Source organism: Malania oleifera, chromosome 7 (genome assembly GCF_029873635.1).
Source record: "Malania oleifera isolate guangnan ecotype guangnan chromosome 7, ASM2987363v1, whole genome shotgun sequence".
NCBI lineage: Eukaryota > Viridiplantae > Streptophyta > Magnoliopsida > Santalales > Ximeniaceae > Malania > Malania oleifera.
Window position 1 is genome coordinate 106,020,399 of NC_080423.1, and position 26,974 is coordinate 106,047,372.

A 26,974-nucleotide genomic window follows, 5' to 3' on the forward strand; every position below is an offset into this window, starting at 1 on the left:
AGATTTTTGTTTGAGAGGGCAGAAAGAAGAGTCTTTGCAGAAGAAGGTCCTTGTTCTTGACAGGTCAATGAAAAGCATTTGACTTGAGTAACAAACATGAATTTTGTAATAGTTTTATATATAAGTATATAGTTTTCAAAATTTATGTTGCTTTTTATTGTTTAATAAGAGCGATTATTCCAAACATTTAATAAAAATTGAATGATATGTAAGTGAGTTTTATGTTTTCTAAGGCATTTGTTTCTATATTATATGTCTTGACTATCAAAGCTGTTTTTGCTTATTTGTTGATTATCATCCAAATTTGAGATGAAAAAAATTGCAATACTAATTAGGGTTTTCATTGTCATAATTTTTTTATTGCGAAATACTTAATTTTCACCGCACAATATTGTGTAATGTACAACATTTTTCAATGTTTTTTTTTTTAAACGAGGTTTGAGTTATTTGGATTATTATTTTAAAAATCTTAAATTCAATTCTTTTTCACATCAAATACCGTGTCGCTAAGTATATTGAAAATAACTAATTAATGGGCTCTTGTGTTATATGTATATATGCATAGTAACGGAATAATTTCAAAAATAAAATAAAATAAAAATAGAAAGACATTTAAATTTTATATTTAAGGGGAGAAAATACTGAAGAAAACAGTATATATTTCTCTTACACTGAAAATATCATCATCACCAATACCATACTACGTTCTTATTTCTAGTTCCATTTCGCACAATACTGTTCTTACATTATATACATCAAACGTTTGGCTTAAAAAATTGTTTGAGGTGTAATCACGAGTTCAAGTTTTGTCTGTTAGATTTGAATTTGTATGTCGTATTTATCTAAATCTATTTAAATCTATAGTTAAGCACTCAAAATATTGATTAATTAACTCACTCTTTCAGGAACGAAAAAGGAAAAATACACCACAGTTTTGTAGCGATATATATAAATCTAATTTAAAATTAAAACCAATCCACCCAGTAATGAACAATTTGAAAGTGGATTACTTCCTTAAACCATTTGGTGATGCATTAATCTTACACATTCATAATCTTAACGTTGAGGTAGAAGCACAAAACAACTTGGTTAATATTGTGGCAATGACCATTTGAAACCTAAATCAAATTAAGATCATAGAAAACCCAAGGGAGAAGGAAGAAAAAAAGTTCCAAGACCCACCTCTAATGCCTACAACAAATTGAATGGAATCTCTTATGCATTCTTGAATGCAAAAGAAACTAAAAATATTTATAGCAAGCTTAGTGTTTGTTGAGAGTCTTCATCTTGAATCATGAGCTGTGCATAAACATGGCTTCTTAAATCATTGAGACTAATTTTTTGGCCAATACAAAAAAATCTAGATCAAAACTTGATTATCTAAAATGTAATTTTCCAATGCTTGCAAATTTTAAGTCTATTGAAATACTGCAATTAAATTATTGACACCCTAAATTCAAGAATTTGTAAAAGCAAGATTAACCCACCTTTTTCAGCATAAATACAGCCGTAAATCAATACATTTTAACCACAAGATAAAAAAATTTGGCGAACCATTAACACATTTAACTCTTCTTCTTTGGATCCAAATCAAGTTTACACCAATAAGAAAGTACTGATAAGCGAAGAACTGAACGGTTCAAAAAGAAGAAAATAAAAACAAAGTATTATTAAATTTGCAAAGATTTGTTCAATTAGTCTCATTGGAGTCCTCTTCAAAGAAATACAAGTATGGAGCGAAGTGCTTGCGTTCATGGGATTCTCCTTCCTTATCCTCACTATTGATCTTGGGAGTTATCCAACCCAGCTGTTGCATATAAACTTCATCATAAGCTTCTATATTCAATCCTGAGGCAAGGAATAGTTCTATTTCATTGACAAACCGCTCTGCTCTTCCACTCAGAAAAGGCCTTGCAGCGTCTAAGACCAGAGACTCGAAGGTTTCTTGTTTTTCTTCAGGAGCACTTCTAAGTTGCTCATTTCTGGATAATTGAAGAGTGTAAATCCAATAGCAAAATAATTATAATGGAAAAATGATTCAGTGTTCGCAATATCCTTCACAATTTTTATTGATAGTTTTAATGCCAAACTTTAGCATATAACACTATCCAGCAGAATTCAACAGACAATGATTTAAATTTTAATTCATTTTTTAAGGCATGTTATAATAGTAAAGATGCTTCAATTTTGGATGCATGTTAGAATGCAACTTATTACCTTCTCCTGAATGAGTCAATCACACCAAGTACATGATGCACAATGATGTCAACATCTTCCTCCTACATAGAAATATTACGTCAACCATGTAGTTCCGTAACATGAAAGGGAAATCTTACCACATTCAGCTAAAACATGCAGGCATCCTAAAAATGGGTTTAAATTGATCAAATATTTTGTAATTGGCAAAATCAGAAGGAAATCAAAAAATCTTGACTACAGGATCTTTATTTCTCCTAAGAAGCATTTTATGCAATTCATTAGAACACCAAGAGTTTGTGGTTAGGATGTTGAACGTGTAGGTCCAATCCCACCAGAGGAGGTACTGAAAGCCAACATCCCTTTTGTAAGCTTTCTAGTATGGTCCATCTGTTTTCCAAAGTGAAACCAAGGAAAAGAGTATTAGTTGAGGGTATATTATGGCTTGACACATACTAATTTGACTCCGTATGTGGTAGATGGAGGAAGTTCTAATGCCAAAAAAAAAGGCCCATATGCCGTTCTTGGATGAGTTCCAATAAGAACACAACATTATCCCATGCAAAGCTGGCTAATAGAAAAATGCACCTAGAGAAAAAGATGCACGCCTATGAGCAGATGTATTTGCTCTACTACTGGGCTCATTTCTGTTTCTGTAGGGGAGGTGAATTAATGCAAGGGGTGCAAGTATCATTATATTTTTGTATGTGCAAGGGTCCATGTTAATTTGTCAAACCTCGTTTGTGTAGTTTGCTAAAGTTTCTTTCAGTTTACTAGTGACTTTGTCAATACCCTTTTGCCTTCTCCAGATTAAAATTTTTTTTTTTATTACTTGTAAAATTTTTATCAGTTTCATTTGTGATTTTTATTTACTTTTTCTTCTTACTTTAGTTGTTAGACAAATGGCCCATCCATTAAATATGATTTTATTTTCATTAAACACCATAAACTTCACATTTTTATTATTTTTTATTGGTTAATTCCCTTAAAAGCATAAATTTCAAATTTTCATTAATTTTTTCTTCATTTCTCCCCTTATTTTTTTAAAGAAAGCATACACATGATTTTTTATTGTTATAAAGTTAATTTTTTAAAAAAATTTCTTGAATTCTTATACTATTTTTTCCAATATTTTAAAAGGCTAAGGCGTAAGGTGAGGCGTTTTAACCCTTACGAGGCAAGGTGTAAGCCTTGAGGAGTTGGGGGCAAAAGCCTTTTGAGAATTTGTTTTTTAGATAAAAATATGTTAAATAAATTATATATTTAAAATGAAGTAAAAATTAATAAAATCACAAATATAATGTAAAAAATAAAAACTAGATGTACTATGCAAAAATACTAGTTGGCCATTCAAAAATTGCTAACTTGAATAGGTGACATAAATCATGACAAGAGATAGCGATACCATCAGAAAGTTCAAACTATTTTCATGATGTAAGATACAACTCTCAATTATTTTGAAAAGGTTGAGGTTCAGGAGTTTTAGAAATAAACTCATATTATGACATTCATTTTATACAAACATGTAGTTAAAATTTTCTAACCAATTCTAACTTGAGAATCACACACCCTAAATGCGTAAACCTCAACTAAAAAGGCACAAAAAGCGTTTTTTTTTTTGTAAAAAATGCATAAGCCTCAGCATAAGATGCATTAGCCTTTTAGGAATTTGGTATTTTAGATTGAGCCTCAAGGCGTTTTAGACATACCTTGCCTTGAGGCGAGCCTTGATTGAGCCTTTTAAAACACTGATTTTTTTTACTATATCTTAGCTGCCCAGGAGAGCAAATCAGTTATTTTCCTCAGAAGCCCCTTTGGAAAACAGCAGGTCCTTTGAAGGTTGCTATTCACCTGGGAGGCTGCTCTAGGGAAGATCCTCACCCTTGACAACCTTCAAATAAAGAGCTTCTCTATCAAGAATAGGTGTTTTGTGTGCGAAGCGGAATTGGAGAACCACATCCTTATTCTTCGTTGCCCCTGGACCACGAATCTCTGGAACTTGATCATTTCCATGGTCAAACAGAAACAGATCACTGCAGCTTCAGGCGAGGGTAAAATTTGAACTTCTAAAGGGATCTGTTCCACAAGTTCAAAAGGAGAGCTCTTTCCCTTGTCCCCCTCCCTATTTTTTGGGTGACTTGGAAAGAAAGGAACAGAAGGGCTTTCGATGCAACAGTCCTTCTCTGCAGGCTGTCATGGAAAACTGGTTATGTATGATCTCTAAGCATAGTGAGGTGCTAGGGAGGGACTTCTGTTATTCTTGACTCCCTGGATGTACTTCAGTGACCGGTGCATTGTTTTTGTTATTTGTTGTTTTTGCTGTACTTGAATGGCATCTTCTTGATGCCCTGTCTTTTTCAAATAATATTTCTTTGCTGATCTCCCCCCAAGACCAAAAGAAAATCTCTCACAACTCTCTTGAAGTCTCAATATTCCTAGCTAATCCTACTAAGATTTTAAAAATAGACAAGTAAATAAACAGGGATACTAGAAAGACAAACTTGAATGAGAATGATGCAACCACCTAAAAGAAAATAAAGCACCCTTCGACCCATCCAAACACTTAGACAACTTCTCCACCACAAGATCCCAAGAACCCACAGACCAAGGATTAGCACCCAACGAACCCTGAATAAGTCAAGAGGTCAATCTATAATATCACATCCAGCTAAAGAAGCCAACTCCAAACATCTAGTATCACTTAAATTAATACCAGCAGTTCCACTCTTCCCCAAATCAACCTCTTAAACAAAACCTGCTCAAAAAAGGGTACTATTAAAAAAAGACTCCCCATGATCTGGTAAGAAAAAAATAGTGTTCTCAGCAAATTGAAGATGAGATACCATAACCCCTTCAGTCCCCACCCTAATCTCTCTTATAAACCCTAGACATAATCGCCCTTACTTTACTCTCTACAAAAAGCCAAGTTATCTGGGCTAGGAATATGGTTCAATTCCAAACCCTCAATCAAAGCCCAACAGATATCACCTTCGATAAAATTATTAGCAAAAAAATGTGTAATCTCATTGGTGATCAAACAAGAATCAGAAGTAACCTGCCCTCCTCCCAACTACCCCCAGAAGTACCAATTCCCTAATCAAGTTCATTAAATCCTCCCTAATAATAAAAATCCATATTTAAAACATTCAGAACAGGAGCCTGGTCCCTCTCCCTCTCCATCCCTACACAACTGCCTCACTTCACTATCCTCAAAGGCCTCCCCAACCAAGTTACCTGGGCACAAAAAATAGGATTCCATTCCAAACCATCAAGGCATCAATCATAGGCCTACAAACATCCCTTCAACAAAAAGATTGGCAAAAAATTTTCTAGTCTCATCAGCAGTCAAACTAGAATCAGAAGCAACGCCCCCCCACGCCCCCCGGGCACGCGTGGCGAGTCCTTGGGCAGATTAACCAACCTATGAAAAATTTGGAATTGTAATCTCTCCCAACACATTTTAACCTTTTCTTTTGCCTCCCATTCCTCACTTCCCAAAAAATCAGTGCTTCTAACTCATTTTTGAAACACCTCCTCGTACTCCAAAAGCCTCCCTTTCTTTTACCTATCCAACATATCAAGCTCCCCTAGAAAGCTAGTCTTCTTAGCACTATTGACCCCAAACTTCAATATTCCACTACTTCAACACCTCTTTAAGACGTTTAAGCTTTTCATGAACCTAAACCTTCCTAACCCCTCTCATAATGCTCAGTCCAAGAACTCGTAACCAACGATTAAGAAGACCAATGATAAAGCCACATGTTTTAAAACCCAAATAGAGTGGAAACATTTAACCTTGCTGGACTTAACAAAAGGAAAACGTCTCACAACGGTCTTAACAATGCAACTTGAGAAGGATGGGAGATTTGTCTTCCCATTCACTATAAAACAAGAACCAAACCAACTAGCAATTGCTCTTGCTCCACCCACTAACCAAAGAATAAAGCATTATCCCTAAGAAAATCTCTCAAACCATACTCCCTGATAAACTTATCAACATACTGCAAACCTAATGTAAATACAACCTCATATGAATCTGTGCGCTAAGCAAATAAAAGAATTTCACAAAAATCCCCAGAAATCGATCTATACCCTAAAATACCATATACAGCACAACAAGAAGATTCAGTTTCAGCACGACATTCATATGATCCCATATAAACTACGGGTCATGAGGTAACAAAAAACAATGACACAAGAGAACAAAAACTAATGAACACAAGCACCTGAGTTAAAGCTTGGATTTCCCTTTCCAACCAATTGTGGAGCCACTGATTTTGTTGAAGATATTTATGCGACGTCCAATACCGTGAGACATTGAATTTATCATTTAAGACACCTGATTCAACAGATAAATAACTGAAAAAGGTAGAGAAAACAGTTGGTTTGTCAAGAAACAACAAAGTAGAAAGCCAATAAGAAGAAAACCAACAAAGAATAAAACTGTAGAGCAGCATGATACCTGATTCAGTGTAGTAGCACTGCAATCTATACCTTTGGGCTTTTGAAAGGGAAAAACTGTAGCTGCCATCAATGAGAAGTAAAATTGAACAGCATCTAATAAATATGCAGGGTAAATCAAGTAAAATAAATTGACAGTTTACCATACTTATTTCCAATATCCTGGTTAACATAATGTCGTTGGAAAGAGCTTCCATCATACCCATGTATGATAGAAAAATTTTCTGTCTGCAAATTAGTCAAAATGATTAATCACTTAACTCACAAGGACAGAAGTGCTAAAGATGAATACTAAATTCCACTTAAAAGGAAAATTTACCAAAGCAAACTAAAAGTACAGTTCAAACATGATTCAGATAGAATCCAAAGGTACTTTGAAATGATGAATTTTCATAATAAGCATATGTATTTTAAAAATGCATCAACTGGCAAACACATTACATGAAAAACATCAAACTAAAACCTTGTATCATTAGAATTTTAGCATTCCAGAACAAAAATGTATCACGTCTCAGAACAACTCAACCAGTATGTGGTTTGCTAGGGCGTTGATGTTTTCTGGTAAATATAGCTCAGACCTCCAATACTCATCCTCATCCTCTTTTCATGCTGCATTGCATGCATTTTGAATCATATATTAAGTGTGTTTTCTGTTGGACATTTTGCATAATGACTCAAATCTAAGTTTCCTAATATACATTTCATAAGGGTAGAAAATTTGGAACCAACCACAAATTAGTCAAATTGATGCGAAATTTGTGCGTTCTCTCATTTAAATATGAAAATTATCGTGGTCATGAATAATTTTGCTTGTGAGCCAATCATTGTATGCCACTTTTATGTTTTACAGCACTCAATTACTGCCAAGTCGAGCACAAGCATTTAAAACTTAAAAAATGATCATGAAGGAGAATCAAACTATTGCCGTGTGAAAGGATTAAGCTCCTACCAGCATGCCAAGGCATTTCACTATGTTAATCATTAACACATTTTCCACGGCTGTCAAACTCCCGTTTTAAGGAATGTTGAGAAGTCAATTCTTATTTCAAGGAGTGTTTCAAGCACATGACGTCATTTTATGTCTTTATCCTTATAAATAAACAATTTTAAAAAGGATGCTTTTGAAATCAAAAGGCCGGGCAAAGTTTGGATTTCCTCTTTCTAATAGTATATGTGTGAAAGAGACAAAGAAGTGTTGCAATAATTTAAAATAATTAAATAATTATACATAAAAATATTATTATATGCATACTTTGGAGGCACCTTCAATCCCACAATCTTTTAAATCCAGCTGCTCCCACACACTCACTTTTGCTTAATAAATTAGTTACCTAGGTTGAGGGTTCTGAAGCAACATTGTAAACTTTTTAGAATAAGTCTAGTAAAAGCACAGAATTTTGATACAACCACATATTGAGATGCATGGCCACACGGTGATTACTGTCACCTATTACCTACTATCGCACCAATCAACCCCATCCACCTTTGTCAATAGCTTCCAATATATGAATCCTAGAATCACCCGAATCCCCAATATCAAGAATAAGAATTCCTAAACACCACTTGACCCCAACTCAACACTAATCCAATACCCATCATTTTGATCTCAGCCATCTCCACCAAATCCCTCAATCATGTCTCATTGAGCCCTAATCCCTACTTAAACCCTAAATCCCACACCTCAAAATCAAACCTAAGCACCATCAAGACTACAAGTCCACTGGACAGGTATAGTTGTCCTGCCATGTTAAAGCTGCTGAAAATTCCCTCTTGTAAATGTACCCGTCACAAGGATCCTTTTGTCGTCTAACATAAATTGGAAAACTGACGCCCCTTGACATTCAGAAGCTCAAGCCCCATTCTGTAGTACATGATCTTTGCCGGTTGTTTTTCTTATCCGAAAAAAAGAAATATTATTAAGAAAGAAAAATGAAGAAGGAGAATATGGAATTGTCTAAGGGGGGGGGGGGGGGGAAGGATCACGATCGATACTAAACAACCAGCGAATCACGTTGAACATCCTCAAAACACATTCCCTTGAAACAACCTGCAGCAACAGCCCATTCCAAATTTGGATCTTTTCCGAAACCAAAAATACATCATCTTTGCCAGTTGTTAATGAATGACATTCTGGGTCAATGCAACAAGGCCCAGAGGCCCCAGCCCTTCCTCCATCCCTTGTGTGCTAGTGCATCGCATCTTCAACCCAAAATTCATCTGGAAGACCTTATAACCAGTCCATTTATTCACATATGAATCAATCCATCCAAACCTTTTTAACTTTTTTATTCCATTATTTTAACCCACTTCATAACAATCAAACCACCTAAGCCTAAATTACTCTTCGACCCATACCAACCTGCAGAGCATATTGCACATTATACCCTTCCTTTACGCAAGGATACAAACTTGCAAGGTTTGCAATTTCAACTTAAATTGCTATCACTGCCGGTGCCATCATTGCACTATCACCTTCACTAATGCAGCCATTACCATCATACGTAACCTACCATTGCACCAATCAACCCCATCTACCACTATCGATGGCTCCAATCTCCAAAATCCTCATATCTCCCAAATCCTCAGGAATCCCAAAATCCCAATTTGAACCCTACTCGACATCAATCCAATACACATCACCTTGGTCTCAATCAATTGAATATTACTCCTAATCATCACCAAACTAATTCCTCAACCATGTTTGATGATGTAGGACAAACATCAGACAACTTGATTTTCCAAAAAAAAAAATTATAAACAAGGGCCTTATTATAGGCTTACGATGCTTGGAAACGAGGCAACTAATTTAAGATGCCAAAATAAATCAAAACAGTAGTTTCTTAGAAAAATGAAATGCTAGGAAACCTGAAAAACTAAAATAATAATTCCTTAAATGATAATACCATAGAATTTTGAAATAAAATGCCAGAATTTGAAAAAAGAAAATAGAAACAAAATCCTCCATGTTGACTGCATCCTCTCCCAAGAACTCAATCTCCAGTTAAAACTGTGTGCAATAGACACACAAACTGAATATTCTAGTGCACTTACAATCTTATCATCAAAGGGGTTCTTACTATGCATAGGCTCAAGGCCCAAATCTTCAATATTCTACTATGGTAACATGAGACTTTCTACAAAAATTGTCATAAAATCCTTTCTACCCACGATTATGGCAGTCAACCCAAAAGCATTCAACCCGCTTAGAATTCAGGTGGCTAGGGAGGGGCAGGAGGTGGTTCATGTTGAATGGACAGTCTTACAAGTGTCCTTCCAATACTTATCTTTTTCTCAGCATTCCTAGCAAAGGCAGCAGCTTGATCTGTGGAATTCATAGGATTCTAGCTCAATGCATCAAAATCAATGCATCAAAAGATTTTAATGCAGGAGCCAATGTCCAGTATCTTAATTCTCAAACCCAATCTGCCTAAAACCTAATACATAAGGGCCTTTTATAAGCTTGAAGGGAAAGGCAACTAAACTGAAACCTAATTAAATCAAAATATAAGTTTCTTAAATAAAAATAATAATGACTTAAGAGTCTTGAAGATATTCCTAACAACAATATCATAAACAAAAACAAGAAATAAAAATAAAATCCTCCATAAGCTGGCTACATCAACCGCATCATGCAAGACCAAACATTCAACAACTTCATTCTCAATTCCAATCTCCCTAAAACCTAATAAGAGCAGGCATTTTGTAGGCTTACAATGCTTGAAAGGAAAGGTAACTGAATTAAAACCTAATTAAATCAAAATAATAGTTTCATAAATAAGAAAATGACCTAGAATCTTGGAGATATAACCCTAATAGCAATATCATAAATAAATAGAATCCTCCATATGCCAGCTGCTTCCCCTTTCATAGGAATCCAAGGAAAAAGAATTAATATTGGGATGATATTTGCAAGAAGATAATAGCTTTAACTAAGCAAGCCCATGCCCCTACCGAGCCCTCCGATCTAAATGTGTTAGCATTTTGATGTACACAAGGAGGGGTCAGACCATGCCATAGGTGGTGTGCCAGCACAATAAGGTAATCCAATCCCATACGAAAGCTGAGAGCTCAATGAGACAAAGGCACAGTCCAATAGAAGGATATGACAACAACGGAGCACTACTTGAGAATGCACAGGCAAATCAACGGTTGTGGTGAAACCCAAAAAAAATGTGGCAACAATTGACCTCCTAACCGGTAAAAAACACATGCCAAAAGAGGACAAAGAGTAGATTACCGTGTTGATTAGGTTCATGGTGCTAGGGTATATGCTTGGACAGAACAACCAGGTTGCTGATGCCCTGGAGTAGGAAGACAAAGCTGTTAGCATTTAAGTGTGAAGCAATAGCATCCACTAGCAACCACTAAACTGTTTTTCAGATATGTTAGTAAAGAATATGCAAGAAGTCTTCAGCACCAAGCTAGGAAATGCAAAACTAGGTTTCAATTGGCTCAGTCACAAAAGGAATTGACCTTTTTTCCCTCTAATCCCTTCTTATTTCTGTATGCCACTAGATGGGAAAGGTGTGACACGGCTGAGAAGGGGAATTCTTTTTTCTTTTGTGTGTTTGGGGGGGAGGGGAGAAATAATTTGTTTGTGGATAAAGTGGATCCATGTCTTCCTTGTTCACATTAGCTAGGACCAAATTACCACATGATTTCCATTTACTTTCCATTCTCCTCCATTCCTCTAAAACTGATTAAAGAAACAGAAAAAACATAATATATGAGTGAAAAAGCACTTATCCTATTAACACACCACAAATCCACCTACAAAATTCATGTACTTGCTTCCTTTTATAAGGGTATCCAAAACCACGTTTGGACTACAAAAGCTTCCCTGCAACTTAATTTTCACTCTCGTTCGAGGAATAATCTTTAAATATGTCATAGCTGTCAAAATATACAAACCTTTGGCTCTTACATGTCAACGTGCAATTAGCAAAAGATAAGAAACTTTAAAAGGTAGCATTAATGATGAGCCATCACATTCACAGACAGACAGGATATGGGAATATATTTACAATGGACTGAGAGAAGCCAAAAAATAGTACAATCAAAACAAACCTTGCATAGAGGACACCTTAGAGAGCACAGTGGGTGACAATGCTTTCCAGCAACCACTTTGGTCCAATGCACAATGCAGTTGTAGCAAAATTTATCTGCAGAACAACAATGATTACCCTCAGAGTTTGAATAACTACTAAAAAAGGGCAAATGTCTACACCATGCAGTATGCATATTTCCCAACCACACATCTGCCCTGTCAGTGTGTGTAACTTGGACTCGCCTACTTAGACAGGTGTTTTTTTACTGGCAGAGTTTACAAACATACATGCATACACACAAACATATATATGTGCAACTGAAAAAATAAATTTAATCAATTATTTGAGAAAGAAGTCAAAGTGAAGAAAACCTAAATTGGTTATGCAATGGGTGCATTTCCAGGTCCAACCATTCATAAGCATATTCCATGTTCCCATATCCACTTTAATGCCATCAGGGGCTGATTTAGGGAGTGAGGGGCCTCCTCCCCACTCCCCTCCTCTATTCCAATCAAGAAAAGAATAATTTACTCTTAAATTTTTATACTTTCAGTGCAGGAGTATCTAGAGTCCAAGAGATGGCTAAGTAGGCCAAAATTTACCATCCATGCCAGAATAGCAATTTTCCTGCTCACACACCCATAGTGGATTACTTTTCATGATAATATAGTAGTATAATATTTTAGGGGCTTCTATGTCTCTTGATTTTGAGTCTTTTCCTTGGGTTATCTTGTCCAAATCTTTTTAAAGATAAGAGGGCCGAGATTAAAACCTAAAAGCTCCGAAGGGAGATTAATGTATTTGGTGTGCAAACTCAGCCAACAATTCCTGGGAATCTTTTCATTGATTTCTAGAAATAATGTTTGGTTCACATTTTATAGTCAGGAATCCCACTCTCGAAAATGGTACATATTCCCATAAAGCTCCTTCTTTTTATTTGTTTATTTAATTATGTTTTGATTAAAAAAAGAAATATATTAGGGAGAGGAGAAAATTACAACAAGAAAAAGGAAGAAGAAAGAAATGGAGAATAAGATATCCTCCCGAAATAAAAGAAGAAGAGCAAAAATAACAACTCCAGAAGATAAAGGTTACAAAAACAGCTCTACTCAAGCAAAGCGACCCAGTCTCACTGCAAATCTGACCGAGGAAGATGACAAAAGAAGCTACTTGCCAAAACCCAACACCACTCTAATCCAAAACAAGTTAAGAGGGCTGTCCAAGTTTCTAAAGATTATGGCGTTTCTCTCCAACCAAATACACCAAAAGATAGCCATAATCGAACACTGCCACAAAGCCTTTTTCTCCTTCTCCTTATAAAACCCCAAAAGTTGAAGCGCAAAATGCCTCCAAGAGGAATGGCAAACCCACCCAATTTTATCCAAAAATTCCTAATAACTTGTTCCTAAGGGACCAAAAGAAAAGATAATGTAAGAACAAGTGAGAGCAAGTCTCACCATTCTCGAAGCAAAGGACACACAGATCAGATGAAAGAGCCTTGTAAGGTTTACGTTTCTGGTGCAAGTCGTTGGTATAAGTTTTTTCCAAGATTGCAATCTACCAAAAGGCCTTAATCTTGGAGGAAGCTTTAGCTTTCCAGATGGAGTAAGGGACAAAACGAGAAACATTAGGGGGCATGAATCAAATGAGAAAAGAAAGAATTACAAGAAAAGCCCTAGAAGAATCCAAACCCTAAAACCTTTTGTCACTCCCCTACCCAAACCGCAAAGAGTTAAGCACATTAAACAAAAGGTCCAGCTCATTGGTCTCTCTCTCATTGAGGTTCCTAGCAAAATGAAATCCCAACAATGCCCATTCTCTATGCAGAGATAGGAGAATCATTAAGAGAAGATAAACGAAAGAGATAAGGATACACAAAAGCCAGAGGAGCCTCCCCAATCTAATGATCCTCCCAGAAACAGATTCTCTCCCCATTACCAACACTGAGCCAAACATGAGGGATAAACGAATGGTGAATCTGGGACACAAATTTCAAGGACTCAAATAGGTAATATTAACCCCAATTTTAGTGTTCCACCCATTATGAAGAAGTCCAAATTTATTTCAGATAACCTTATTCCAAAAAGAGCTAGGTTCTAAAGGGAAGCGCCACAACGACTTCCCCATAAAAGAGACAATTTTGGACACCAAGTTAACAAGAACCAAACTCCCTTCCTTTTGAACCAACTCACAGTCACCCAACTAACAAGATGTCTTTATAGTGCTTACCTATTCCCAACCACAAAAAATCTCTCATCAATTTCTCTAGCCTATTAGCTATTCCTATATGAATTTCGAAAAGAGAAAGGCAATAATAGGGAATAGAAGACAAAAAACCAATATAAGAGTAATGCGACCCCAAAGAGTGATAACCACCTTTCCAAATATCCAACTGCTTGGCAATTCTCTAAAAACCTTAATCCCAAAAAAAGAAGCAAGTTACAACCTAAGGAAAGAGCTAAATAGGTGACAAACCAGCTTAGAACACCACAACCAACTAGCTTAGAGAAAAAGGACTCGTGTAGATCCCAATACCCATGGTGTCACTCTCAAAGAAGTTGATTCAAAGACTAGACACCTTTTCAAATAGTTGGAGGTTAATTAACAAATTGGAAAACCTACCCATATAATTCGAAAGAAACAGAACAGTGTTGTGAGCAAATTGCAAATGCAAAACCGGTAAGCTCCATTGGCCCACCTTAAATCCCTCCACAAAACCTCTATCAGCCCTTTATCAATCATTCTCCTCAAAGTGTCAGTTGCAATAGTGAATAGGAACGAGGAGAGAGGATATCCCTACCTTAGACCCATAGAGGCGCTAAACTAGGTTTAGTAGCACCACCCCAACCCCCAATTCACTAGCACAAACAAGGCCATAGACAAAAGGCACCCCTAATCCATTTCCTCCATCCAGCTCCAAAACCTTTTTCATCCAAGAAACCCCAATAAGCTCGATTATAGGCATTTTCAAAATCCAATTTCATAACCAAACCCCTTTTATTTCTTACGATGGCATTTTCAACAACCTTATTAGCTATCAAAGCAACATCTATAATCTGTCTATCACCAAGCCGTGAGAGATAGCGTCCACCAATACAATAGCCAATCCCCCAGACAACACCTCAACTAGGGCTCCTAAGACTGATTGGGGATAAAGGCAATAAAAACGGAATTAATGCTCCTACCCACAATCCAATTATGAAAAGTTCGCCAAAAACTTTGAGAAGATCATCCTTCAAAATTCCAACCATCATTTAAGAAAGCCAAAGAAAAACCATCTAGCCCAAGAGCTCTCTCTGTCCAAATCAAGTACAATGCTTCTTATCTCTTCCTTCTCAAAAGATTTCTCAATCCACTCTACTCTTTTAAAGGGAATAAAGCACCAATCCAACCCTTCAACCACAACCCTACCTCCATCCTCTTCAATAAAGAGACTCCTCTTATAATCATTAATCAAACTAGCAATGTAATCAAGATCCCTATCAATCATGCCCCTCTCGCCCTCTAATTCTTTAATAAAATTCCTCCTCCTCCCACTCACCACTTGATCAAAGAGTCTTGTGTTACAATCTCCATCTCTAACCCAATTTGCTCTAGACTTTTGCCACCAATAGACCTCTTCCCTCTAGAGGACCTACTCAAATTGCTTAGACAACTGCACCCTTTTGCTCACCAATTCTTCTGAGAGACCTCCTCAGTAAATGGATCTAAGACACATAGATCTTGTAAATTTTCATTTTCCCAAAAGTGCACATCATTGAAAGACTCCGCATTCCAAGGACTAAGTTTAAGTTTCAAAAAATTCAGCCGTCTCAAAGCTCTTTAATGTCGACATCCCTATTCTCACTTTAAAAGTGGGTATTTGGATTCCTAACTTGTGTGAGCCATGAAAAAGTACGAAGTGACAAAAAAAACACCCTAGTTATATTCTTAAAGTCCAAAAATGCCATTGCATGTTTATAACATGTTAAATTCCCAATCTCAATTACCTCTCCTTCTCCCTCTCCCTCTCCCTCTCCACAACTATTTCTCCCTCATCATCATCCTCATATTTTAATTATTGATTTTTTGGATAAACAAAGAAAATTTGTTAGAAAGAGCATAATGTACAAGGAAAATAAAAAAGGAAAAAGAAAACAGGGAGAATAAAATCCTCCCTTTACATCAAAGGAGAATAATTACTGAACTTCCAGACTATACCTAAATCAAATCAATGCAATGGAGCCAACCAGTCCCACTGCATGTCTTCCAAAGAGATATGGCAAAAGAATCCATTTTGCTGACACTCAAAACAACACAAAATACGCCATTCGACTCCAAAGCAAATTATTAGACATAGCCACACCTTTGAAATTCTATGATTCCTGTCCAACCAAACACGCCAAATAATTGCCATAACAGCACATCACCATAAAGCTTTCCTATCCTTTCCTTGATCAAAACCTCTATATGTGATTGTACAAAACACATTCAATGTGGAGGGGTAAACCCAATTCTCACCAAATATACTAAATAATTTATTGCAAATAGCCCTCGTTAAAGGGCAATGAAGAAACAAATTTGCACAAGTCTCTCCTCTAAAGCAAAGGACAGAAATGTCCAGTGACAAGGCTTTATTAGGTCTTCTCTTCTAGAGCAAATCAATGGTGTTGATTCTTTCAAGTATTGTGGTCCAAAAGAAAGATTTTACTTTTGAGGGAGCCTTGCCTTGCCAAATTATTGGATTTTTTTTTTCATAATAAAAGAAGATGGATTAAGGTAGAAATGTACAATCAAAGCAAGTGCACAAAATCCTCACGATAAAATAAATAAATAAATAAAAACAAAACGAAAACAAAAAATAGCAACAGCTAATCAGCCAAGGAATCCCTTCTTTAATCCCTTCCCATCATGGTTCACCAAAGACTTCAAATTAGCTAACTCCCTCTAACCTTTTTTCACCTTAGATTTTCCACAATCAAGCCTAATTTCATACCTAGGCCCAAGTCATTCAACAACCTCTCAGTTTCAATGCCCTTCTCAAGAATTTTGTCTAGAATGGGAGTAGGCAGAATTCCATCCTTATAAGTTAAATCTAGTTAAATCTCCAAGACGATCAATGGAAGAATCAGAGGAATATCCACATAGTTCCCAAATATGGTCCAATAGCAAACCTTTTTCGCATTCAAAATCATTACTATCTATACTGTCCTCATTCGCAACATCTTCCCATCTCTTACTTTCCTTACTCAAATTTACCCTCTCCTTGATTGGCTCTTCTCGTATAGTTAATACCCCTTTGGGATCTCTCCTTATAAATTTATATGTTTTCTCACCAAAAAATTCTCGCTTATCTTCAATACATTTCCTCCCTTCAAAACCCGTTTGCATTTTCTTTCGACAAGCATACACCTTACCACTCCTCGAACTATTCAAATAGACTCCCTGTCCAACTTGATTTCCTACCAAACCAAAAATGAGATCCTGATTCTCAAGATCACAAGAATTAAAATTCTTAGAACCAGACTGCCCTATTCAAATCCTAGAGATCCCCCTATTGCCATTTCCTTCCAGCCCAGGAGAAGCAACATACATATCACACCTTCCTCCTTCGGTCTTCTGCACTTTACCTTCATCGGGGCACCCTTCATCATGGCCATCAAAGCTGTTATTAGAAGAAGAACAAAATAATGGATCACCTTGTACACCATTCAGAGATGGACTCCGTTCAATTTGTTGCTGATTTGAAGAACAATGACCCCCCGTATCCTACCTAATCGTACGTGAAGAGATACCCTAATCACAGGCTCCCTTTCTGTTCAAGGAACTATAGAGACTCTTGGACCTTCCCAGTTAAGTGGTATATCTGCCCTTCTAACAAAGCTTCCCTACTACCCAAGCGTAGTTTTAAATCAAATGTCTGCTTTTGGGCCCTCTTATTATTTTCAAATAGCCAACGCAAATCAATGTGAATTGATAATAAGCCAAGCCCAGCCCACTCTATCATCATCAACCTACCTTCCATGCAAGAAACCCTAGATGCCTCACTCTTCCTCTCCTCGTCGTACACATGAGAAACCCTAGTCGCCTCTGTTTTCAACTACTCTACCTGTTGGCCCAGTTGAGCGTCTAGAGGGGGGGTGAATAGACGTTTTTCGTGGATATGCAAATTTTCTACAAACACAAAAATCTTACCAAGAACAAGTGTATCATATCACAATATAAAACTAAAACAAAAGGCAATGACTGAGCATTACAAAAGAGAGAAGAGAGAAGAGAAGCTTAACACAACGATATTAACGTGGTTCGGCACCCCGCCTACATCCACACCTTGAGGCCAACTCAAGGATTCTCAAAATCCACTATACGATCCTCCTTCTGGCAGAGAAGCCTATACACACATCTGCTCACAAAGAGCTTTTACAATGGTACTCACTTAGTGATACCCTACAATGGCTCACAAAGAGCCTTTCTATACAAGTAGTTGATGAGAGGTAGATACAATCATAAATGCTCCTCTTGAGCTGAGTATCACAACAAAATCCTCACAAAGTTTCCTCTTTTTCAATGGAGTAAAACAAGAACAAGAGCAAGAGTAAGAGGGCAAGTGGTCTGCACAAAGAAACCCTAGAGTGAATGCACAATAAATGATTTCAACAACTAAATGAGCTTCCTTGTTTGAAGTTAATGCCAAGGACCTATTTTAAACACCAAAGGGGTGAGCTGGGCGCTGGAGAGCCGTTGGGCATTTATTGATATGAGACAAGGTGAAAAATAGCCGTTCCGGCGCATTAATTGTGGTTTGCAGCCCAACGTTCGTCGACAAGGTCTCGCCTTCGTCGACGAGCTCTTCAGTAACTTCGTCAACGAAGCCCTGCGTTCATCGATGAGTTGCTGGTTCTGAATTCAGACAAGTCTCGGTTTCTTTTCGTTGACAAGAACCCTGTGTTTGTCGACGAAATTTGCACAGGCCTCGTCGCCGAATCCCCTGTATTCGTCAATGAGGGGTGCCCTGAACTTTTAGGTACTCTCAGTATTTTCTCATCGATGAGGACCCTATGTTCGTTGACGAGGGTCTGTGTTGTACTCGTCGACGAAACCCTGTGTTCGTCGACGAGGCCCCTCTTACTACTTTAAAAATCCTTTTAAGTTCGAAGTAAAAGGTCCTTGTTCATTTATGAGGAATGATCCCTGATCCACTATAAGATGTCTTAGATTTAGTAAAACATGTTTTGAGGGTTTTTAGACATCTTACGTAGTTTTACTTGTCTTGTTGTGTGTGTGTGGGACTGTGCCTGTTGTTCAAGTGATGCGTGTGTGATATGCCCATTTCTTGCTTGTTCTATTGAGTCACTCCATATACAAGGGATTTACAAAAACAATCTCTCTAACTCTCACACTCAATCTTTAGAACACTTGCATACCATGTAGAGTCCATGAGTGCTTTGGTTTGAGTGGCTGAGCTCTGGTCATGTTACATGTTGCTTTTGGCTGATTTGAAGCTTGCTTGTTTTGGAGCCATTCTGTGCAACTGAACTGGACTAGAGAAAAAGGTTAGCAATCTTAAAGAACTGCTAATGGGCTGTTGTCATCAAACCAAAGTTGGAATCAAAGACCCTTGACCACTTGGTCAAACACTACCGATAACATAGCCTTCAACGATGTTGATTGTTCTTGAGAGGCTAACTCAATGAACTCCTCTGGCGACCTTTCCCCACAACAAGCACAACCATCTCCTATATACTCTTAGAAGCTGATCGACCTCCACCACTCCCTATCTTCCAACAGCAACCTGGCTCCATGAGCGATTTCCGTCCATGTTTTTGCTATATGCTCCATTCAAGCTTGACCAACAAGAACTCTCCAAAACAACAAAGCCATCCCTAAACTGAGACCACCCTTCCCATTCCAGCCCTTCAGGAACAAAGATGGAATACTTCTTTCCGCTGTATCCATGTCCTAATTCCAAGAATTTCCTTGCCCTAGTTACATGAATCCCCATCCAATAATCAACATAACCCACCCTAACTCTTTGAAATCCCTTGCCCAAACTACCAGCAAGATTTAAGAACCCATGAGAAAACCATAAAGTTTCTCCTAAAAAGAGTTGAACCCATCGATTGCACTTCTGATTCTTCTCAGGAACAAACAGAGCTCCAACCTTCCCTACCTTATCTAGCCTCAAATCAAAGGATTTCCCTTCAATTTAGATATAGAGAACCCCTACCATCACACCTTACTAATAACACTGTAATAGACAAGAGAGAGAGGAGAGATGAAGGGGTGAATGCACGAGAGAGACCACCATCGCGAGAACGACCTGCCACATACAAGAGTAATACAATCCACTAAACATAAGTTGGTCCTCAATCATTGGATACAAAACAAATATATCCACAATACGGTCATGAGTCAAGTAAGAGAAAAAGGAATCACAAGAGAAATCCCCAAATGCGTCTAAGCTCCAAACCCTCTTACCAGTCCCCAAATGAGCATGAAAATAATCGAGTAACCTAGTTAAAAGGGCCAACTCTCTAATTAATATTTCTCTCAAAATGGAAATTCCAAGAAACTCTATCTCCTTGCAAAAGAAGAAATGTAGAAATGGGAGTTTCATGAAGAATAGATAACCGAAAGACGAGGAAATGTAATAGGCAAAGGCATGCCCCCCACCCAAGCAAATTCGCTCCCCATTCCCATTGGCTTTTAGGAAGGAAATAATCATAAATTTAAGAAACAAACTTCCAAGGATGCAAATAAGTAGTATTAGTTCTCGCTTTAGCATCCTGCCCATTTTGTAGTATTCTAAACTTACTCTGAATTACCTTATGCCAAAGAGAATTAGCTTTTAAAGGAAAGCACCACAACCATTTCCCCACCAAAGAGATGTTTTCAGACACCAAGTTAACAAGACCCAAGCCTCCCTCCCTCTTAGGCCTACACATACTCTCCTATCCTACCAAATGATCTCTACTACCCTCTCCCCACTTAACCATAAGAAATCCCTCATTAAATTTCTCAAGCATCTGTGCCAAACTCATGGGGATTCTAAAAAGAGAAATGTAATACAAAGGTATATACGATAAACAAGCATGAATGAGAGTCATACGACCCCTAGAGTGAAAAACGCTCCTTTTCATGAATTGAGTTTTTACTTATTGAATTTTGTGCTAAATACTATGCACAAGTATTTCTTTTTTTAGAAGCATTGAGGGTATTATTTTATCATCATTCTCATGAATAAACCAAACACGGAAATGCCGCATCACCAACAATATATCAATAATATAATTCTAAACTATACACGGGAATCCCATAATCCAAGTATTATGATTCCCACAAATCACAATGCCAGAAGGCATACTAAATCCTGAAAACCATAAGCCACATAAGGGTTGGTATTTTAGGGTTCTTATAATGCTATAGATTCAGCTTTTCATAGATAATAAATTTTCAGATATTTGTGATTTTTTTTTTTTTTTTTGTGATTACAAACCCTAGAAACTCATTCATTCCCTCTTCAATACCTCTGTGTCTGCAGCCAACATTCTGTTATATAGCTGTTGGAATTCCATATTCAGTCACTACACATCAACCTTTACTGCCCAATGTTGCACCAGTGATACCAGAACGATCCTGAATTGCAGGATGCCTAGACACGTAAGAAGTCGGGGTGGAGGAAATACAAACCAGCAAGCAAAGATGGCTGAGATGTACCGTATGATTGAAGATCTATAGCAAGCAAGCAGACATTCCAACAACTGAAACGTCCAGAAGTCCGTATATTGATCAAAAGTTGTATAGTCAAATGGTTTAGATTCAAACTCATATATACAGAATTCTAAAAGAAAGGCATTTGATTTTTATAAAAAAACCAACAGGCAAATCAAAATTTACATTTTCTTCTTCCCTATTATTTCTCTACACTGTCTCTCTAAATTCATTCCTTCTTAAAATATTATCTAGAAGTTTAAATTCTGCATATGCAAATTTCCAACATCATGACATGTCTATTAAATGTAGGATAGCCAGGTTGCTTCTAGAAGTGCAGCGAGCAATATAAAGCATAAGCTAAGCTCTATTATTCATTGAGATGATCCACTACAAGGCCATTTGAACACCATTTGGTGGAGTATCTTAAGGAGAATGTTAAAACACAATCACCTAAAAGCTTAAGCTGTTAGGTAGAGCAGACCAACAATGTATATTAGGCTTAGCACCCAAACTACTGCTCTTTGCTGAACTGAAGCGTTGGGATAGAATTTTTGGAAACTATTTTATTCCTCTCTTTTCAAACACACCAGAAAATTGTAACAGGAATGAAAGACAAAGCCTTCGTCTTTTTCTTTGTTGCCAAAATCCCTATCCACTCTCCAGGCCCAGACTGCCATCCAACAGATCTAGCGGTAACCCACCGTTGTCCAATTAGAGTCAAAGCCACATTCCAAATAGTTCTAGTCTAGGGGCAATGGAGAAGGATATGGTCTACTGATTTTGCCTCAGCCATGCAAAGGGCGCATCTGTTGGCAATGGAGAACCCCCTTCACTGCAAGTTGTCCAAGGTCAAGATCTTACCATGAGCTACTTCCCAGGTAAAAAAGGCAACCTTAGTAGGGGCAGCTGTCTTCCATAATTGAGACTAAGGGAAGTGAACGTTGTTTAACTCTCGAAGAAAAAGTTTCCAGTAAAAGGATCTGTCAGTAAAAACCCTCTTCTTGTCCAAGGACCAAAAAGGACTTGGCACCTGCCTCTATTGTCATGTTAAAATACCACTTTATCTAAAAGCTTAAGCAATTAGGTTATGGGCCAACAATGCATATAAGGACTTAACAAAGAACATGTTTTTGGGTGCCTTGGACAGTTTAATTATATTTTTCTAATAAAAATAGAGACTTCATTTGGCAAACATTGAAACATATTAAAAAACATTGGAAAAATCATACTACAATGTATATTGAATAGCATTGGAAAAATAAGCTCATTTTGTCATTCATATACAAGTTAAGAATTTTGTGAAGTAGAATAATTTCATTTTTTGGTTTCCATCTGAGAAACTAGCACGAAACTCAGACAAGACACGACATGGACGCAACATGTTTAGGCATGTTTAGGCTTTTAGGACTTAGGAGCTTATTCCTACACACAAGAGTGGATAAGGTCAATAGTCTGCTCAAGCAAGCATCAATTGATAGGGCCCTAAACTTCTAATTTGGAGTGTTGGACTAGGATGATCAAAGATAGATATGCTTGTGGTCAAACATCAACTTAATCTAGTAGCGCTCTAAACTTTGGGGTTAAGCCATAATGATCAAACGTAAAATGGTTAATTTTATGAAAAAGCACTCTCTCCCCCATGCTAAGGATTCTTTCCAAGGCATGGGGTGCAAAGGACCATCCTTTGCATGTCCTTACGACGGATCTATTATCATTGATCAAATCATCGGTGGTAAACATAATTTTAACTTTTAAATGGGGGCTACAACAAATTCATAATGCCATTTGGTAAAGGATCTTTTGGGGTCCTGATACCGTTTACACATGGCCATATTGATGGAAGAAAAATCACAGCCATACCAGCCATTATGGATCGCTACCATTAGGTAAAGGCTGCTACAAACACGACTATTATGGCTAAAAATATTTTAATCTTTGTACTTTTCTTCTCATTTGACCTCTCTTTTTTTCCTTTCGTAAATCAATCTCAATTAACAATGTTAAGAGTGGGTATTAAGATTATAATAAGGATGATAATGATAAAGAATCATGATACACATTAATTAATAATTTGATACGATCAATGTTTTATTTTAAAAAAATTGTTTTTATTTTGATAATATTAGTAATTTGATACTTCTTTTCTATATTGTTCAACTTCAACCTTCTTTTCTTTACCTAGTTTTTATCTTGTTCAAGTTGTTAATCTTGTTCAATTACCCTCACTCACTTCTTAATCCATCCTTCCACAAAAAGCCCTTCTTTTTCTTACTAAAATGTTTGTAAACTTCTTATACTTGATAGCCAAGTTACTAAGCCAAAGAATTGTCGTAAAATTCCATGAACATAAATTATTAATCCTGTACACCTCAACCAAGGAGAGAATCCTCAATCCCCTCGCCTCATTACCCAAAACAAAAAAATATAACCCAAATGCATCATCTTATTAAAATACATGTCCTCACATCTCTCTATAAAGTATCTCCGATTGTGCCCAATAAGTGCTGGAAAACAATTTTTTTTTTTTTTTCATATATTCAAGTACACCCCGGATAGGAATCAAAAATTATGGTCGTCCGACACATTTCGGAATTCAACAAGGGGTTTTGAAGCATCGGTGCTTCTTAGATTTCCACTCGTCGTGATCGCTTTGCGCGAAGAACCCATTCATTTGATGAATTTGTGCCCTCAAGCCAACTAAAACAAACTAGTATGATTCAATGTCCAACAAAACAACCACACACAGTGCAAAAATTTTCGCCTAAAATAAAGAATCTAGCCTGAAAAATACCCAATTCAAGATAGAGTTGCCAAAATTTATACATACATATAGATATACACATAGGGTTAGGGAGAGAGAGAGAGAGAGAGAGAGAGAGAGAGAGAGAGAGAGAGAGAGAGAGAGAGAGTACGGAAACAGCGATCCAAATAGGATTCCTGAGTAACAGGGCCGAGGCAGATGGGGCGGGCAACGGTGGCGATGGCCGAGGAAGAACAGCTACTGGCATGCTGGCTCATGTTTCGCCGCGAAAACAACCCCCCGTTTTCCAGAACGTCTTGCCAAATTGTAATCCAAATACGGATTCGGATTCGGGTTCAGAATTATTTTAAAAATTTTAAATTTAAATTTAAATTTTTTCATGTTGTCAAAATATTTTTCCATGTTCAGAATTAATTTTTTAGATTAAATAATTAATTTTATAAGTAATTTTTTTAATTAAAATTAGGATAAAATTATCAGAGGAATTTAAAATATAATTGAAATAAAAATATTCATAAATTTTCTAAAAAATAAAAATAGTAAAGGTCATTACAAAATATTTTTACTATTTTTCAATAGTCATGCATAATAAGATTGTTCTTAATAATAATTAAATAAAATAATTATAATAATTAAATTCATATTATTATATTTTAAGTTTCTATTTCTGCTTTTTAGTTTTCATTTTGGATTTTTATTTTCATAATTTTCTACAATTATATCAAATGATTCCTAAATTTTTCCTTCTTAGTTATTAATTAGAAAAACAATTATAGATACGATGGGCAAGAGTCGGGCAATGTTTGGCATCACATATTTCACGTCTAAAATTGAATTTATTATAGCTGTAAATTATATTTTTTTAAAATTTTATTAAATAATTTTAAATTTTAAATTGCAAACTTTTCTTGTTCTTAAATATAAAGAAAGAGCATTTTATTTTAATTATCATGGTAATTATTGGACAATTATGGGCATGCTTTGAGTATTTAAAAATTTAGACCAATTTGAAAAAAAAAAATTTTGCTTAGTGTGTGATTGAGTAGCACATGTATTGCAACAAAGTTATATCAAGTTCTATCTAATCATATTTGTCCTCGTAGTCGTTGTGTCATGCCCCAAACCTCGAATGGGACCCAGGGGTGAAAAAGTAATCTAACCTGTCCCTATATCATACAAAACATCCAAAGATAACGGACAAAGGATGAGGGTCCAACCCAATGGAGTTCCCAGACACCCTAAACCATATACGCAGTGGAAAGAGGTCATTCTATATATACATGTAGTACCATACCAAAGTCTATATAAGAGCAGAAACAGACTCTAATACACAACATACAATTGGGTGCCCAACACATCCCAAAAAGGCAACCCACCAAAATACAGTCCTAGCACTTACTCAAGCGCTAACCGCAATACACCGGCCACTACGCTCCCTGCACCAGGACGCTAATTCTGATTACTCGAAGGACCTGTAAAAATGTACGTACAGTAGGGGTGAGACACCTCTCAGTAAGGAAGAACATATGTTATATTGGTGTGTGGCATTTAAGTGTTATCATGATACAACATACACGCAGTTAAATGCAATCCAATACTAATTTCACATCAGTGCATACACACACGCACACACATGATCAGCAATCCCGGTATCGTCACACCCTTCGGCCCAAAACAGGCCTACAACATACGGCGTTGGTCTGTAGCCAACCCGCATAACACGGCGCCACCGGTATATGGTTAGTCCCTGATTCCCATGGCATTGTACCGGTGCTAATTGGTAGATCCACACCCTTCGGCCTGATCTGCCGAAATAGGCTCACGCCCTTGGATATAGAGTCGGACACTTTTGCCTACATGGCAGGTGATAAACACATGCCCTCAGATATAGAGCCGGACACTCTCAGTACCTAGAACAATTTGGAACCTCGTTCCTACTAGCATTTCAACAAATCACACACACATGCATGCTCATATAACCAAACAACACTCATTTGGTAATCTAAATCATGGTTTTCCAAACAAATACAGTTTAAACAAGTCAAGGCACGGTCAAAACTGTAATCATGAAAAACTCATAGTTTTCTCCGTTAGATTCCCTCAAATGAGTAGTCAAAACACACACAGGACCGTGAATCACTGTTCCACCGAGTCCAATTTCAAAAATAACGGATACAAACACAGCTCCCCTTACCTTTTCCCCAAATAACAAATCCCGAACTCCAAGACTCCTAAATAGCGAACCGAGTTCCAAAATCTACAAATCATATATAGAATATACTCACAAGACTATTCTTTACTAAGCTACCAAATCAGAATTGAAAACTGAGCTTTACCTCGATTTTTCGCCAAAACTCGAAAATCTCTGAAATGGGATTCCAATCCGTAGAACTTGTAAAAAATTCTTCCACAATCCTCATGGTAACTTCAGATTCACGATTCTAATGACGATCGGCGAAGAAGTCTAGAGAGAGGAAGTGTAGGGAGAGTTCTAGAGAAAGAGAGGGATATGATTTAGTTTTCTTAGTTGAGAAGTAATGAAATTTGATATTTATAGCCCTTTGACTCGGACGTCTTCATCGACGAGATGGTGTACTCGTTGACGAGGCTCTATAGTCCTCTCGTCGACGAGACAGTGGATTCGTCGATGAATCCTGATATCATCGGTTCCAGAAACTCCTCGGCTTCTCCTCATCGACGAAAGATGCATAACCTTCGTCGACTAGAGATGCATAGTCTTCGTCGACGAAACCTGTTCAAATTCCAGTTTTACCCATCTCTTATTTATTTAAACCCATTTATCACAGTTCGAGTT

General features: G+C 36.9%; 1 protein-coding gene across 2 annotated transcripts; it reads right to left on the bottom strand.

Annotated features, from left to right (window-relative positions):
* Nucleotides 1–1,539: 1,539 nt before the first annotated feature.
* LOC131159335 (uncharacterized) lies at nucleotides 1,540–24,446 on the bottom strand. 2 transcript variants are annotated; one of them, XM_058114179.1, is made up of 7 exons: nucleotides 24,311–24,446; nucleotides 11,725–11,819; nucleotides 6,806–6,885; nucleotides 6,659–6,714; nucleotides 6,423–6,535; nucleotides 2,218–2,279; nucleotides 1,540–1,982 (listed from the first exon to the last, which is right to left on the bottom strand). In XM_058114179.1, the coding sequence occupies exons 1-7, from the start codon at nucleotides 24,414–24,416 to the stop codon at nucleotides 1,691–1,693; spliced, it is 804 nt and encodes a 267-aa protein (XP_057970162.1). In that variant the 5' UTR covers nucleotides 24,417–24,446; the 3' UTR covers nucleotides 1,540–1,690. The 2 variants fall into 2 exon arrangements, with proteins under 2 accessions (XP_057970162.1, XP_057970161.1); XM_058114178.1 differs by having other exon boundaries at nucleotides 6,659–6,720.
* Between the last annotated feature and the right edge of the window lie 2,528 nt (nucleotides 24,447–26,974).

Excerpts from the sequence above, each read along its gene's own strand:
- LOC131159335 (XM_058114178.1), bottom strand. The coding sequence starts at position 24,416 with ATGAGCCAGCATGCCAGTAGCTGTTCTTCCTCGGCCATCGCCACCGTT. Across the intron at positions 11,820-24,310 it reads CTATTTGGATCGCTGTTTCC|ATAAATTTTGCTACAACTGC; the intron begins GTACTCTCTCTC and ends GTTGTTCTGCAG. Across the intron at positions 6,886-11,724 it reads TAAGGTGTCCTCTATGCAAG|ACAGAAAATTTTTCTATCAT; the intron begins GTTTGTTTTGAT and ends ACTAATTTGCAG.